Genomic DNA, 14,830 nt, shown 5'->3' on the forward strand with positions numbered 1-14,830 from the left:
TGTTGTTTTCACGGGACAATTAACAGTGTAAGAGTTGGACAACACCAGCCTAGCGTTTAATGGACCGACAACTATACCCAAGAAAGCAAGACATTTACAGCAAACACGGACCATTGTCCTGTGAAAACAATGATACATATCTACAAGTTTCTTTACAGTCACAAACTAAGAGAAAAATAAAATAATAATGTCACTAAAACATACAAAATGCATTTATTGTGATCTTTTAAAAGGTACACATGACAATTTAAATCTCAACTAAACTTGTAAAAATATGTGCCGAGATAAACACTCAATACCTCGCGGGTACTATGCTGCTCTACATTAGCAAACCTCACAGTATACATAAATTAATACTCTATAAAAACATAGAAAAGCAGATAATTATTTACAACAACACTAATATAATATTAAATTCAGTTATTGCATAATACACATTCTAAAAAGTTAGAATAAAGTAAACTTCCCTAAACAATTTCAATTCCTAATGTCACCCAGACAAATCCCACATTCAAATAGAGCTTCTGTCACAATAAAAAGGACAACACTGTCATTTTTGGTAGCTAAATCCAGTGATCACTACAGACCCCACTGATTCTCAACTTTGATTGTTCATGTCATTGTTCAACTGCAGAAAGTTGGGCTCTATTGGGGGGTGAGAGTTAGCAGCAGGGTTAGAGATTTTCTTGAGGGCCTGTCGGCGCGCGGCGTAGGCCGACATCCGCGCCAGGCGCGTGCGGCGCTGCTCGGGAGTCTCGCTGGCGAGGCGCCGCGCGGCGTACGCCGACATGCGCGCCAGGCGCCGCGCGCGCTGCTCGGCGCTCTCGTGCGCCAGCCGCCGCGCCGCGTACTCTGACATGCGCTTGAGGCGCAAAGCACGCTGCTCCGGCGTCTCGTTGGCGAGCCGCTGCGCAGCGTACGCCGACATCTTGGCCAGCCTTGCAGCCCGTTCCTCTTCTGTTTCGCTTCTCGGCCCCGAGCCCTTTCTCCTGCGCCGACCGGCGGCACTCGACTCTTCGATCATCAGCGGGTCCTCTGGCCCCGTCGATGACCCGTCGTCCCCGTACTCCTGGTACGATCGCTCCATGTTCGGCTCCTCCTTCACGCCGCCGAAGGGCATTTGGATAGCGTCCATACTAAAATCCGAAGTATTCATGGCTGTGTGTGCATCGATCTGTTCAGATTTTATTGTAGAGATCCACTCGTCGTTCGCTTTCGCTATTACCATTTTCTTCCAAGAACAATCGGACGTGCTAAAATCTTCACCCATATTGATTGTTCAAGGACAGCGATATCCAAAGAATCATAGTATCGAATCGATATCACGAATTACAGTGCTTCTTTGTATAAAATTCAATAAATTATAAAAGAAATCACATCCTCCACTTGTTTACTTTTTCGACGTTTTCATAGCGTACACAGATACAATAAGAAGACCAAAAGAAGGCTAACTCAATCTCGCCATGCATTATGTCAATAAATCAATTTTTAATGTTGGCATTTCTTGTTTTAACTGCAATTTCTCTCACATTACTTTAGCTATTTCAGTCACCGTTTTAATCGCGGGTTTAGAAATGAAATTAGATAGGGCATTTTTGTGAAACGATGTAATACGACTAGAAAGGAAGAAAATGTCGAGTTGAGTTGTCAAAAAGTTGGCATTTTTTCCATCTGTTTGGTGTAGCGAGCTATTTTCATTAGTTAACGACGATTAATTTATAACTAGTGAGTTTTATTGAATTACAATAAACACGAAATTAACACCTTGCCAAAAAGCTTCATACGTTTACAAATCTATTTTCGTAACTTAGCGCTGTGAAATAGTCGTAGTATGTTTTGTCGCTATTCAGATTAAATTTTGTTCATTATTTAGTATTCAATTGACATTGCCTGACTTTTTATGTTTTGTTTTGTTTATTTGTAGCGAATACAAACGTGGGAGTACGAGTTATGTCTAGTTATGTGATGACATAATTGGGTACTAAGAAGTGGTTATTCCCGCGATCTGAACTGGACATGGAGAACGAAGCGGAGTCCCCCGCCGCGGCGGCACCGTTTACGGAGATGGAGGGCTACAAAGAGAGCGAAACAGACTACTCCAGCATCAGGGGAAAGGTGGGTGGTTCGTTTTGTTTACAAACATATGTTTCCCGCTTAAAAGTGCCGTGTGTCCTCTCATGCTACTGGTGAACAGTCCAAAAACGTGATATCGCAGTCCACTAACGTTGGTTAACTCTTTGCCTCGTTTTCCACAGTATTTTTTTAACTAAATCATATTTGTGGTCACAGGTGGTAAATGATTAAGGTTTTTGTTGGTGAACCTTGGCCTGAAACATTGTTTACTTTTGTTTTCAAGTTTTATTTATATACTTCCACTAATACAGATATCTTTCTGTCTGATACCTATTTAAATGTTGTAAAAATGTGAATTTTCAACCAAAAGGGTACTTATTGACGCTTGTCAGTAAGGCGCTATTTCCATATAGCTTTAATTAAAAATCAACCTTATCGACAAGCAACAATGTGGAACCTTTTGGTTGAAAACGTCACAAGTAAAAAATAAAATTTTCATCTTTTGTTGTTTTAACTCTCCTAGGGGGTCCTCAAACGAGTGATGCAATATGAGACATGACATGAATGTTAATTGTGTTGTAACATTGGTGTAAAGATAAAGATAGTTTATTATTCAAGTAGGCATATTACAATGCGCTTATGAATGTCAAATAAAGCTATGCCTGCTCTAACCCTACACCTCTGCCTCATCTAACCCTACACCTCTGCCTCACCTAACCCTACACCTCTGCCTCACCTAACCCTACACCTCTGCCTCACCTAACCCTACACCTCTGCCTCATCTAACCCTACACCTCTGCCTCATCTAACCCTACACCTCTGCCTCAATATCTGTATTTGTATAAAGGGTGTCTTTAGGAGAACTTCAAAACAATGATGCAATATGACTCATTCTATGGTTATTGTAACACTGACCTTTGTTTGTTGTTGTAATGAAATTTAGATAAGCATATTAAGCTTGAAACCGTTATTTGAAGCCTAACATAAATAAATAATTTGAGAGTAGCGAACTTGATTTCCTGTAACAGATCGGTCAAACCATGAATACTCCCCACTTCATCCCTACCTTGTGACGTCAGGTCAGGTGCTGTGTGTGTGTGTGTGTGTGCTAGAGAGCACCTAGAGAGTATAATTAATTAGATGAAATAGATGTAGAAAGTTTAGAATCAAAGAATCTGTTTCCTAAGTCTGCTATTTAATTCTTAGTCTGTAGTTGGGTATTACTGAATACCTCAGAATTTGAGGTAATTCCGAAAATCACTCATAATTGGGTAGTTGACAATTTTTTTAAATGGTATCAGTCGATCAGGTTTGTTTTGAGAATCAAATTTTAATGTCTGTATGTCTTAAAGCAATACGAAAGTCACAAATTATGGTCAAAGTCTGACACCTACACTTTACTAACAAAATGGCAACACATGGTGATGTCACTGTGTCACTTTGCTTAGAAGCCGTTTGATGTATGGAAAACAATTGCGATTTTGTCGGTGAAATGTTGAGTTTATGTATATTGTTGCTATACAATATTTTTTACCGAACCGTAAAATAGTACCGGTATTTTTTTCCTATTTGAAAGTTAAAAAAACTTTTTTTTTTAACTGAAATCTTGTGTTTTTATTATTCCCATATATTATTTAAGTTTATATTTTATTGTGATAAGTTGCTCATTTTCTATCTATTTAAATGTGCGTTCACCGTCATACAAGTTTGCGTGGCAGTGAATGCGTTAATGCATAAAATTTCTAAGTCTGCATTTTAACTGCAAAATTAAATGCATTATGTGAAAATGATGAATCTAGCAACTTGACATGTTTAGATGGTGCTGGTGAGTCCATCGGCAGACGAGTATGACCTGCTGCGGAAGCAGCTCATGGAAAGGCTGGAGGCAGGCAACGGAGAAATCATATATGACATAGGACAAGGAGAGGGTATGTGTTCATTGTGATAGTATTTAAATTTATTTATATTACCAAGTATAATGCTACTGTTGTTACCAACATCTGTATATTTAAACTCACCAAACCTCAATATTTTCACACGTTTCCTCATAGATATCTCTTACCCACAATTAAATACCACAAAACTTAACAATCCGGCTTAAAAACAGTTAATACTGACACACAGAAGAAAACCATTTAGTTGCCACTTGAAATGTGTATGAATTTAGTACCTACCCACAATTTAAGTATTTTATTTTATAAAGTTGTACCCACATCTGTGTGCAGTGCGCTATGATACTGAATTTTAATTTAATTGTAATTACAAAAGGTTAATTGCAGAAGTTTAATTATGGGTAATGAATAGGTTAAGTAAAAAAAAAAAAAAAATTGAAAATTAAAATAGTATCAAGTTAAGGCATTTTTCTAAACCAGTTAGTTGCTACTCCCCCTGGCTATGTTTTGTATTTATATTATAATTTTGTGATCTGGTAATATTGCAGCATTGAATAACAGGGATTCCCCTAATCAAAATAACTGATAATTTAATAGTTTACACTGTATTCTTCATTGTTTATGTGTAGTTCCTTATGTAAATTACTTTTTAGGGTTCCGTACCCAAGGGGTAGAAACGGAACCCTATTACTAAGACTCCTCTGTCCGTCTGTTTGTCACCAGGCTGTATCTCATGAACCGTGATAGCTAGACGGTTGAAATTTTCACAGATGATGTATTACTGTTGCCGCTATAACAACAAATACTAAATAGTATACTATTAGTTTATGATCACGGATATTTGTTCCCGAGTCATGGGTGTTTTCTATATATTTAAGTATTTATATATCTATTATATCACTGTCTAAGTACCCACAACACAAACCTTATTGAGCTTACTGTGGGACAATTCAAGTCAGTCAATTTGTGTAATAATGTCCTAAAATATTTATTTATTGTTTACACATTACATTTTGATCAATTAATTAATTAATGTACAATTATTTGCTAACATGATAAAAGCAAATAGTTGCCTAAAAAGTCATTACTACAAGTAATAATTAAACAGCCTTGTAGCAAATTAGTAGTACTGCAATAATATTTACTAATAACGGCAGAGATAAGGTCAAAATTGTTAACATTTAAATGTTTATGGCAGACACGCTTCAGATATTTTGTTATTTAGTGATAATGTAATGCAATCCATTGTAATCTTATCTACGCTGTACATTAATATAATTATTACCGTGACGTGACGATGCCGTACATAATATTAATAAAAGATAATAATAATAAATCACTCTTTGGGCATTATTAAATCAGCTTTGAAAAAAAAAATGTCTGCATGGATACACATTTTGTTGCAACCTTATAACTAAGAATATGATAAAATTAGATAAAAAAAGACTATCAGACAGAATTAGACTCACAACGATGAAAAGGTACAATAGAACCAAAGACATTACAAGAACCATCAGAAAACTAAAATGGAAATGGGCAGGACATTCAATAAGAGGAAGCCAAAAAAATTGTCCAAAACAGTAATGTTCTTGTTTACAAAACACTTGAAAAGGAAACGTGGTAAACCCAAAAGAGGATGGGTTGACGAAATAAAGAAGGAAGCAGGTGGAGGCTGGACAACATTAGCACTAGACAGAGAGAAATGGAAATAGTTGGGGGAGGCCTTTGCCAACAAAAGGCATACAGACAACCCTATTATAATAAATAATTAAGATGTAATATACAAGTGAAACCATGTAAATGTCTGAAATAAAGGCTATTTTTATTTATTTATTTATAACTAAGAATATGATAAAATTTTCTCTGTAGAGTACATTTGACAACAGAACATTTCTCTGGGAGAGTGTATGTAAAAAGGATTTTAGAAACAATGACAATCCCAAGGATATTCTGATATCTCTAAAGAGTAAGGCTACTGTTGTATATATGTTAGAGAACACACACATATATATATATATGTGGGTCGGGCGAACTCAAACAACTCAAAATAATTATAAAAACTTATATTTTTGGAAAAAACATGAAATTGCAGTGTCACATCGTAACGTCCGAAAACCAGTCTCTCGTATCCAGTTACCATTTTTTAAAATCTGCCGATGGCGTTTTGCCATCTCTTTCGCACGCACTAACACTCAGCATCACACTCTCTCATTTACTCATCGTTCATTCTGCAGTTCGTTCTCTCACTCACTCTTTCAGTCCTTACATTCCAATCCACGCATCCTACAGATCGGCCGTCCTACTCTTTAGTCTGGCCTCAGACTATACAAACACCGTCTCTACTCTAGTTACAACTTAATTTGAAACAATAGGAACCATCGTGATACTAATCTAGATACATCCGTGAGATCGAATAGAATATCACATATTTTAGCAATTAGGTAACGTAATATAATCTTTTACTTCTAAGCATATTTTAAATTTAACATAGTATGGCACAGTCACAACATACAAAAACTAGGTATACATCAACATCAGTATGTAGTATCAAAACAAAAGTTAAAAGCTTTCTCTTAACATTATTAATCTTTTACATAGCTTTATGCAATACAGTTACACATTAAACATTTAAGTTTAAGGAACACGTTACACGTTAAATATTTAAATAAAAGTCACACATTACACTTTAAATATTTGAAATATTGGGCACATCATCAAACTACTGAAACATGGTAGGAAAACATAGTGACAGCGCCCTGCATAGGCATGCAAAACACGTGTGGCGCCCTCTGTTATGGTGACATAAAATATCAAAATCTTACCTGACTTACTCCTCACCAGGCCATGGCTTCATGTTGTCGCAGGAAGTAGTGCTGTTCCCTGGACCTTCGGCTGTGCTGTCCAGTTTCTTCACCTTGTAGCGATCACGTCCCATACATCCAACGACTTCATATGGACCTAGGAACTTAGGTTTGAGCTTCATGCCAACACCAAACTGGGTCCTATTAATAGCGACTCTATCGCCCACAGTGTATAGTGTACTCGGCTTCCTTCGCTTATTGTAGGTCCTCCTATTCTCGTCTTGTATCTTTAAAATTTGCTCCTTAGCCTTCTTTCTATTTTCTTCTCTAATAGCCATAAAACTATCTCTGTTCTCTTGCTCTATCAGTTCGTAAATATCGTAGTCTTCCTTTATTTTCATTTTCGTACCAATTAGCAACTCAAATGGCGTAGCATTAATGCTGCGCTGATGGGTGCTGTTGATGGCTCGCTGAACTCTACTTACATGGCGGTACCAGTGTGTCGGTTCTTCAATACACAGCTTGGTCAAAACGCTGGTCATCACTTTGTGGATCCGCTCGACCTGGCCATTGCTCCGAGGTACCCCAGTAGTAATCTTAACATGGTCAATACCTTCGTCTTTGCAGAAGTCCTCGAACTGAGAGCCAGTAAACGCGGTGCCTCTATCAGTAATGATTCTAGTCGGGTTTCCGAAACATTGCTGAAATATCATCATCTTATCTACTGTTTCCTTGGCAGTAGTACTCTTAACTGGGAATAGCCACACAAACTTGGTAAATGCATCCACGATTGTCAAAATGTGGTTATACAGCTTCTTGGTTTCTGTCATCGGACCAATATGGTCTATGTGGAGAGTATCTAGCGGCAGCTCCTGTTTATAAATTGGATACAAGAACCCTTCTAGCTTTCCACTCTTCTTTTCCGCCAACAGACATGGTATGCACGTGACTATAAACTCTTCTATTTTTCTTTCTAAATTCTTGATGTAATAATCCTTACTGATAAGCTCAATCATTTTCTTTTTTGAAAAATGGCCATTCTCATGTGCTCTCTTTATAATCTCGGTTTCCATAGTCTTTGGTACCACGAGATGCTTCTGTATGCCTTTGTAGAGCAAACCATTTTCCAAGTAGTAGTCCTGATACTGTGTGTTCTTCTTGAGCACCTCTATGATCGCGTTTAGCCCATCATCGTTTTCTTGTGACGTCTTTAGCCGTTGATGAATCGGCCCGTTACATACTGCCACATATGGGTTTCGGCTGAGTGCATCCACATGCTGCATTTTACTTCCGGCTCTGTGCTCAATCTCAAAGTCATATTCTTGCAGCAGTAGTATCCACCTTGCCACTCTTGTTGACATTACTAAATCTTTCTTATTTAATGTCATTTGAAATGCTTTGCAGTCGGTGACAATCTTGAAGTGTTTTCCATATAAGTAACAGCGAAATTTCCTTACACCTTCTATTATTGCCAAGCCTTCAAGTTCATAGCTGGTATACTTGCTCTCAGCTGGTGTCGTCTTTCTGCTCATGTAATACACAGGATGCAGCTCTGCATCTTCTCCTTTTTGTAAAAGTATTGCAGAGATCGCTGCCATCGAGGCGTCTGTGTGCATCTCAGTCTGCAGTCTGGGGTTAAATATGCGAAGCACTGGCTGACTCACCAGTCTCCTCTTCAGTTCTTCAAAAGCAGCTCGGCATTCATCAGTAAACTCATAACTATTTTCTCGTCGTAACAGGTCCGTCAGTGGTTTTGCAATCATAGCAAAATTCTGTATATATTTTCGAAAATAAGATGTTAGTCCTATAAAACTCTGTAATTGCTTAGTATTGGTGGGCACGGGGAATCTGGCAACAGCGTCCGTTTTCTCTGGTGAAGGCCACACCTGTCCGTCTTTGATAACATGGCCCAGGTACTCGACTTGTCTTTGGACCAGTTGTGACTTCTTCCAATTTATGTCCAGCCCATACTCAGCTGCCACCTCCAATACTTCTGCCAGCCTGATCACAGCGTCGTCTTCATTTTCTGCGGGAATGATAATATCATCAATAAAGATAAGGATAGTGCCCCTAGCAATCAGGTCCCTGAAAATTGCTGTGATAAATCTGGTGAACACCTTTGGGCAGACTGAAAGCCCAAAAGGGGCCCGAAGGAACTCGAACTGGCCCGTCATGGACACAAATGAAGTGTATTTGACGGATTCTTCTTCCACAGGCAAATGAAAATAGCCATTCTTTAAGTCTAAAGTACTAAACACTTTGGCATTTGCAAGTCTGTCAATATGGTCTTCAATGACCGGGAGAGGATACTCGTCTTTAACAATCTTTTGGTTCAGCCGTCGGTAGTCTACACACACCCTTATACTACCATCTTTCTTTTTTACTAATACTAAAGGGCTTGCATAATCAGAATAACTCACCTGTACTATGCCGTCTTCAAGCCACTTAGCTACCTGCTGGTCTACCTCCTGCTGCTCCCTTGGGGCCAACCTCCTCGGCCGCTGAGCCACAGGGATGTCGTCCTTGAGCACGATCCTGAGCTTGATCGGAGCCTCTTTCGCCTTCCTTGGAACATACGACTGTACCATGTTGTTCACCTTTTCCCGTATCGCGGGGCTTACCTCGTTACCTATAACAGAAGGGTCATCCACACGTATGGTATACACCCAGCGAATACGCGGTATAATCAAAACAAAGCCGTCTTCCAACACTGTCGTACAATGTTTCAGTAATTCTTGCCCGATAATCATTCTAAACAAATGAACTGGTATATTATCTTTGCTAATAACAAAAAACTTCATGTCGTTGTACCAATATCCGTCAATTAACAACTTTAACTTAACTTGTCCATAACATTTCACACCACCGCCCAGTCTAGTTATGTTATCATCGGGATCGCATTCTACAAGCTCCCGCGCACTTAATTCACTGTAGCACTCGATCGTCAGAAGATTTACGTCACTACCGGAATCAATCAACGCAATTTCGTTCTTTCCGCACACGGAGATTTGCTTCAACGGCTTGTTATTAATCATGTTTGGTCTCGCCGTCGTCATAACAGTTGTCAAACACTGATAATTATTATTCGTCGTTGCAGTACGAGTGTCGGCGCAGCTTACGTCATGACCGCCGTCCGAAGTGAAGTTCGTGACATTCGCGTGACACATGAAACTCTTTTTCCCACCGCTGGCGGCGCCACCGGCGTTACTCGACTGAAGTTTTTTCGTGTTGCCAACTTCACTGCTACTCGCCGCTGCGTTTCCGTCGTCCTTGCCGCGTGAAGTTGTAGCTGGTGGCGTTTTGCACTGTGAAGAAATATGCCCAAAAGAGTTGCACCGGAAACATTTTAAACCCTTGTCTTTATGCGGACACTCAGCCGATGAATGACTCATTTCTCCACAGCTAAAACATCTTGTAAACGCCAGCCGCCTGTTTGACTTCTCGTGATCTACGTGCCTCGACTTAGCTTCTTTTTCTTTGCTCGAACCAGACATATTTTCTTTTAGTTGTTCGTATATTTTAATCTTCCCTTTTAACTCACTGTAGGTACTCACGCCGTACAACATGATTTTATTAACTTCTTGATCTTTTATTCCCTCCACGATGTACTTTATTGCTACGTAGTCGGGCATCTTGCCGCGTTTTCCCAATTCTTTCATTGTGAACATGTATTCCAGGCAGGACTCGCTCGGTTTCTTACACCTGGAGCTCATCAACTCGTGTATCGTCTTAGTATCAATATTGTCTGGAAACTCCTTAAGAACTGCAGCTTTAAATTCATCCCAAGTCTTGTATATTCGCTCCGCCCGGAACCATAGCAATGCCGTTCCCGCCAACGAACGTCTTGCCATCAGCAACTGCTGTAATGGGGTCCAACCACAGAGCTCCGTACTTAGTCATACTTGTTATGAACAAAATGCTGCACTTCATGATAAAAGCAAGCCGCTTTGCACAGTGATAGTAGGGACCAAACTGAGCGATTTGACCCGCAGCAGCGGCAGTTTCACCCCTTAGGAACAGAGATGGCGCCACTTCTTTAAAAAATATTTCAAAAAATTCTACAAGCTAAACCAATGAACCGATTTAAATGTTTAATATCTCAAATGAAAGCGCATTATATATATTACTTTTAAAAAAATACTCAAAAAATATATACTCAATACTTTTGATAAAAACGGGAATTTTAAGTTTGTTTTTTTACTCGATTGATAGTTTTTACTTGATTTCTCAAAAAAATTGTATGGAATATGAATAGTTTAATGCATGTATATATTACTGAATAAATAACAAGTATTATAAAAAAAACCCGACACCGATATCTCTCATACTTCTCGAAATATGAAAGTTTGAATGTGAGTGTAAATTTCTTCAAGATATATTCCAAATAATTCTACAAGCTAAACTATTTGACCGACTTTAATGTTTAATATCTCAAATAAAAGCTCATTATATATACTACTTATAAAAAACTATTCAAAAAACATATACTGAATACTTTTGGCAAAAAAACGGCATCTTAAGTTTTTTTTCTTACTCGATTGATAGTTTTTACTTGATTTCTTAAAAAAAATATCACGGAATATGAATAGTTTAATAAATATATATATAGTACTGAGTATAAAAAAGTATTACAAAAAAACCCGACACCCATACCTTTCATTCTTCATGAAATATTTAAGTTCAATTATGCACGTTCTTACAAATAAATTCTTTAAAAGAAATCTTCAATCTTACTGCGGTAAGTGCACTGATTTTAATATGAAATGTGTCATATGAAAAGAAATCACCCAATTTATTTTAATAAATAAAAAAATAGTAAATAAAAACTGAGTAAAGTTTTTTCCTGGTGCTGAATTACAAAAAAATATAACAAATCTAAAATTAGGAATTATTTTTATTTAAAGTGACTACATTTGTAAACAAAAAACTTAAATGTCCTCTTCGGGTTCACCGGTAGATGTAGAACTGAAAAAAAGTCGTTTTGAGAAGGACTCGTACCATTTCAATACTACAAAATCACCGATCATACATGAACTGGTTGCTATAGATTACTGTTGGATAATTTTTGTGCCTGTAGATTTACTGTTGAATTATTTTTGTGCCTAGTTGATTACCATTAAACCTATAATTTTGTGCCAGACCTATAATCAGTGGTCAGCATGCAAAATAACTCTGGATTGAAAATTACAATAACTTACTTTTGATTTGTACAGCCACCTTTGCATGATTTACACTGGGCTGTGCATGGTAAGCTGACGCGACGACACTCACAACGCATAGTTTCGCAGCCAGATTTGCAGCCACAATGGTCCAAGAGGCTTAATTGCGACCAAATCGCTGTAACTGCCGACTATTCCGGAGTCCAACTCTCTTTTTCCTCAGTACATCCCCAAGAAGATGGATGGAAACTTCTGGTTTCATAGCGTTTCCCCATATATGGCCCGCTTGGTAAGCCGCTCGAAGTGCAAGTTTATAGAGAGCAGCTGATGTAGGTGGCAGGCTTGACACAAGCTTGTTTTATGAAGCAAACAAATATTTGTGAACTTCATTTACGTTTTTGTGTTCCGTTTGGCCAAACAATAACACAAATCTAGGGTTACTTTATACTAAAATTAAAATATGTAGTTACACACCTGACAACTGACAAAATCAAAAACTTAAAAGTTGACATACTCCTATTTTCCCGTCTTTTTATAGTGGCCAGAGAAAGGCAGCTTGATCTGAACGAATTCTTCCAGTACGAAAACCAAATTTGTCCACCTTCGTTGTCAGTCAATGGAGGGCGTCGTTCAGGGAACAAATCTGATTTGGCCGAGAAATTAGAACCTGCCAACCCTGCCACCTACATCAGCTGCTTTCTATAAACATGCACTTCGAGCAGCTTACCAAGAGGGCCATATATGGGGAAGCGCTCTGAAACCAGAAGTTTCCATACCATGTACATCTTTTTGGGGATGGACTGAGGAAAAAGAGAGTTGGACTCCGGGATGGTCGGCATTTACAGCGATTTGGTCTCAATTAAGCCTCTTGGACCATTGTGGCTGAAATCTGGCTGCGAAACTATGCATTGTGGGTGTCGTCGCGTCAGCTGGCCATGCACAGCCCAGTGTAAATCATGCAAATGTGGTTGTACAAATCAAAAGTAAGTTAATGTAATTTTCAATCCAGGGTTATTTTGCATGCTGACCACTAATTATAGGTCTGACACAAAATTATAGGTTTAATGGTTATCAACTAGGCACAAAAATAATTCAACAGTAATCTACAGCAACCAGTTCATGTATGATCAGTGATTTTGTAGTATTGGAATGGTACGAGTACTTAACAAAACGACTTTTCTTTTTCAGTTTTACATCTACCGGTGAACCATATAATTTGACATCACCTAATAATAATTAGTTGCCCGTTTATTTTTGTATTTAATACACTGATAATTATCTGATTCAATTCGGCTTATATGTATAAAAACTACTAAATTGACCTACTTTTATATTATACACATAGATTTAAGATTAGATCCTAAGTATGCATGTAATATTGCTATGCCCCCACGGGGTCCATGTGGAACTACCAAGAATTTGTAATACCTATAAAACCATGGTTGCAATAAATAAATATGAAATATGAACCCGAAGAGGACATTTAAATTTTTTGTTTACAAATGTAGTCACTTTAAATAAAAATAATTCCTAATTTTAGATTTGTTATATTTTTTTGTAATTCACCAACAGGAAAAAACTTTATTCAGTTTTTATTTATATTTTTTTTATTTATTAAAATAAATTGGGTGATTTCTTTTCATATGACACATTTCATATTAAAATCAGTGCACTTACTGCGGTAAAAGATTTCTTTTAAAGGATTTATTTGTAAGAACGTGCATAATTGAACTTAAATATTTCGTGAAGAATGAAAGGTATGGGTGTCGGGTTTTTTTGTAATACTTTTATATACTCAGTACTATATATATATTTATTAAACTATTCATATTCTATAATATTTTTTTTAAGAAATCAAGTAAAAACTATCAATCGAGTAAGAAAAAAAAATTAAGATGTCGTTTTTTGCCAAAAGGGTTCAGTATATGTTTTATGAGTATTTTTTTATAAGTAATGTATATAATGACCTTTTATTTGAGATATTAAACATTGAAATCGGTCAAATAGTTAAGCTTGTAGAATTTTTTGAATTATATTTTGAAGAAATTTACACTCACATTCAAACTTTTATATTTCGTGAAGTATGAGAGGTATCGGTGTCGGGTTTTTTTTATAATACTTGTTATTTATTCAGTAATATATACATGCATTAAGCTATTCATGTTCCATACATTTTTTTTGAGTAACCAAGTAAAAACTATCAATCGAGTAAAAAAAAAAACTTAAGATGCCGTTTTTTGTCGAAAGTAATCAGTATATATTTTTTGAGTATTTTTTTAAAAGTAATGTATATAATGAGCTTTCATTTGAGATATTAAACATTTAAATCGGTTCATTGGTTTAGCTTGTAGAATTTTTTGAAATATTTTTTAAAGAAGTGGCGCCATCTCTGTTCCTAAGGGGTGAAACTTGCGCTGCTGCGGGTCAAATCACTCAGTTTGGTCCCTACTAGCACTGTGCAAAGCGGCTTGCTTTTATCATGAAGTGCAGCATCCGGGCAAAAAATGGCCATAACAAGTATGACTAACTGTCTTCAACGTCCTGGACCCACCTAGCCGCTGGGTAGGTCTTGTCCTGACCGGTAAACTTAGGTATGAGGCCTTCGGTGAGATGTAACATACCGTTGCCGGCGCCATGCCACGTATTTGCCGCGAGGTCGTCGTCGTCTTGTCGTCGTCGGTTTTTTCTTGGTGACATCGTCGTCGTCGTTCGTCGTTCGTAATCGTCGTTGTAGTCGTCGTATATTGTCTTCAATAGGAAAATCCTTCGTTTTCTGGTAGCGTCTTCGTCAAGGTCACGTCTTCAACTCATCATCTTTGCGTCGTATTCCGTCTTCTACTTAATTTTGAGCCGTTCCCACATCTGACACCAAAACTGTGGGTCGGGCGAACTCAAACAACTCAAA

General features: G+C 37.7%; 2 protein-coding genes across 2 annotated transcripts in view; one reads left to right on the forward strand and one right to left on the reverse strand.

The window, feature by feature from the left end:
* Window positions 1-187: 187 nt before the first annotated feature.
* LOC134742224 (zinc finger protein 821-like) lies at window positions 188-1,438 on the reverse strand. Its single transcript, XM_063675241.1, has one exon. It carries the CDS (start codon window positions 1,268-1,270, stop codon window positions 599-601), a length of 672 nt encoding a protein of 223 aa, XP_063531311.1. The 5' UTR covers window positions 1,271-1,438; the 3' UTR covers window positions 188-598.
* A 169-nt stretch (window positions 1,439-1,607) lies between these two features.
* Window positions 1,608-14,830, forward strand: part of LOC134742227 (GTP-binding protein 1) — a 28,463-nt gene continuing 15,240 nt past the window's right edge. Inside the window, exons 1-3 of the mRNA XM_063675243.1 lie at window positions 1,608-1,725; window positions 1,925-2,115; window positions 3,890-4,001. Of these exons, the coding sequence (XP_063531313.1) occupies window positions 2,017-2,115; window positions 3,890-4,001 (211 nt within the window). The 5' untranslated portion in view covers window positions 1,608-1,725; window positions 1,925-2,016. The remainder of the gene's footprint in view (window positions 1,726-1,924; window positions 2,116-3,889; window positions 4,002-14,830) is intronic.

Source organism: Cydia strobilella, chromosome 6 (assembly GCF_947568885.1).
Source record: "Cydia strobilella chromosome 6, ilCydStro3.1, whole genome shotgun sequence".
NCBI classification, from domain to species: Eukaryota; Metazoa; Arthropoda; class Insecta; order Lepidoptera; family Tortricidae; genus Cydia; species Cydia strobilella.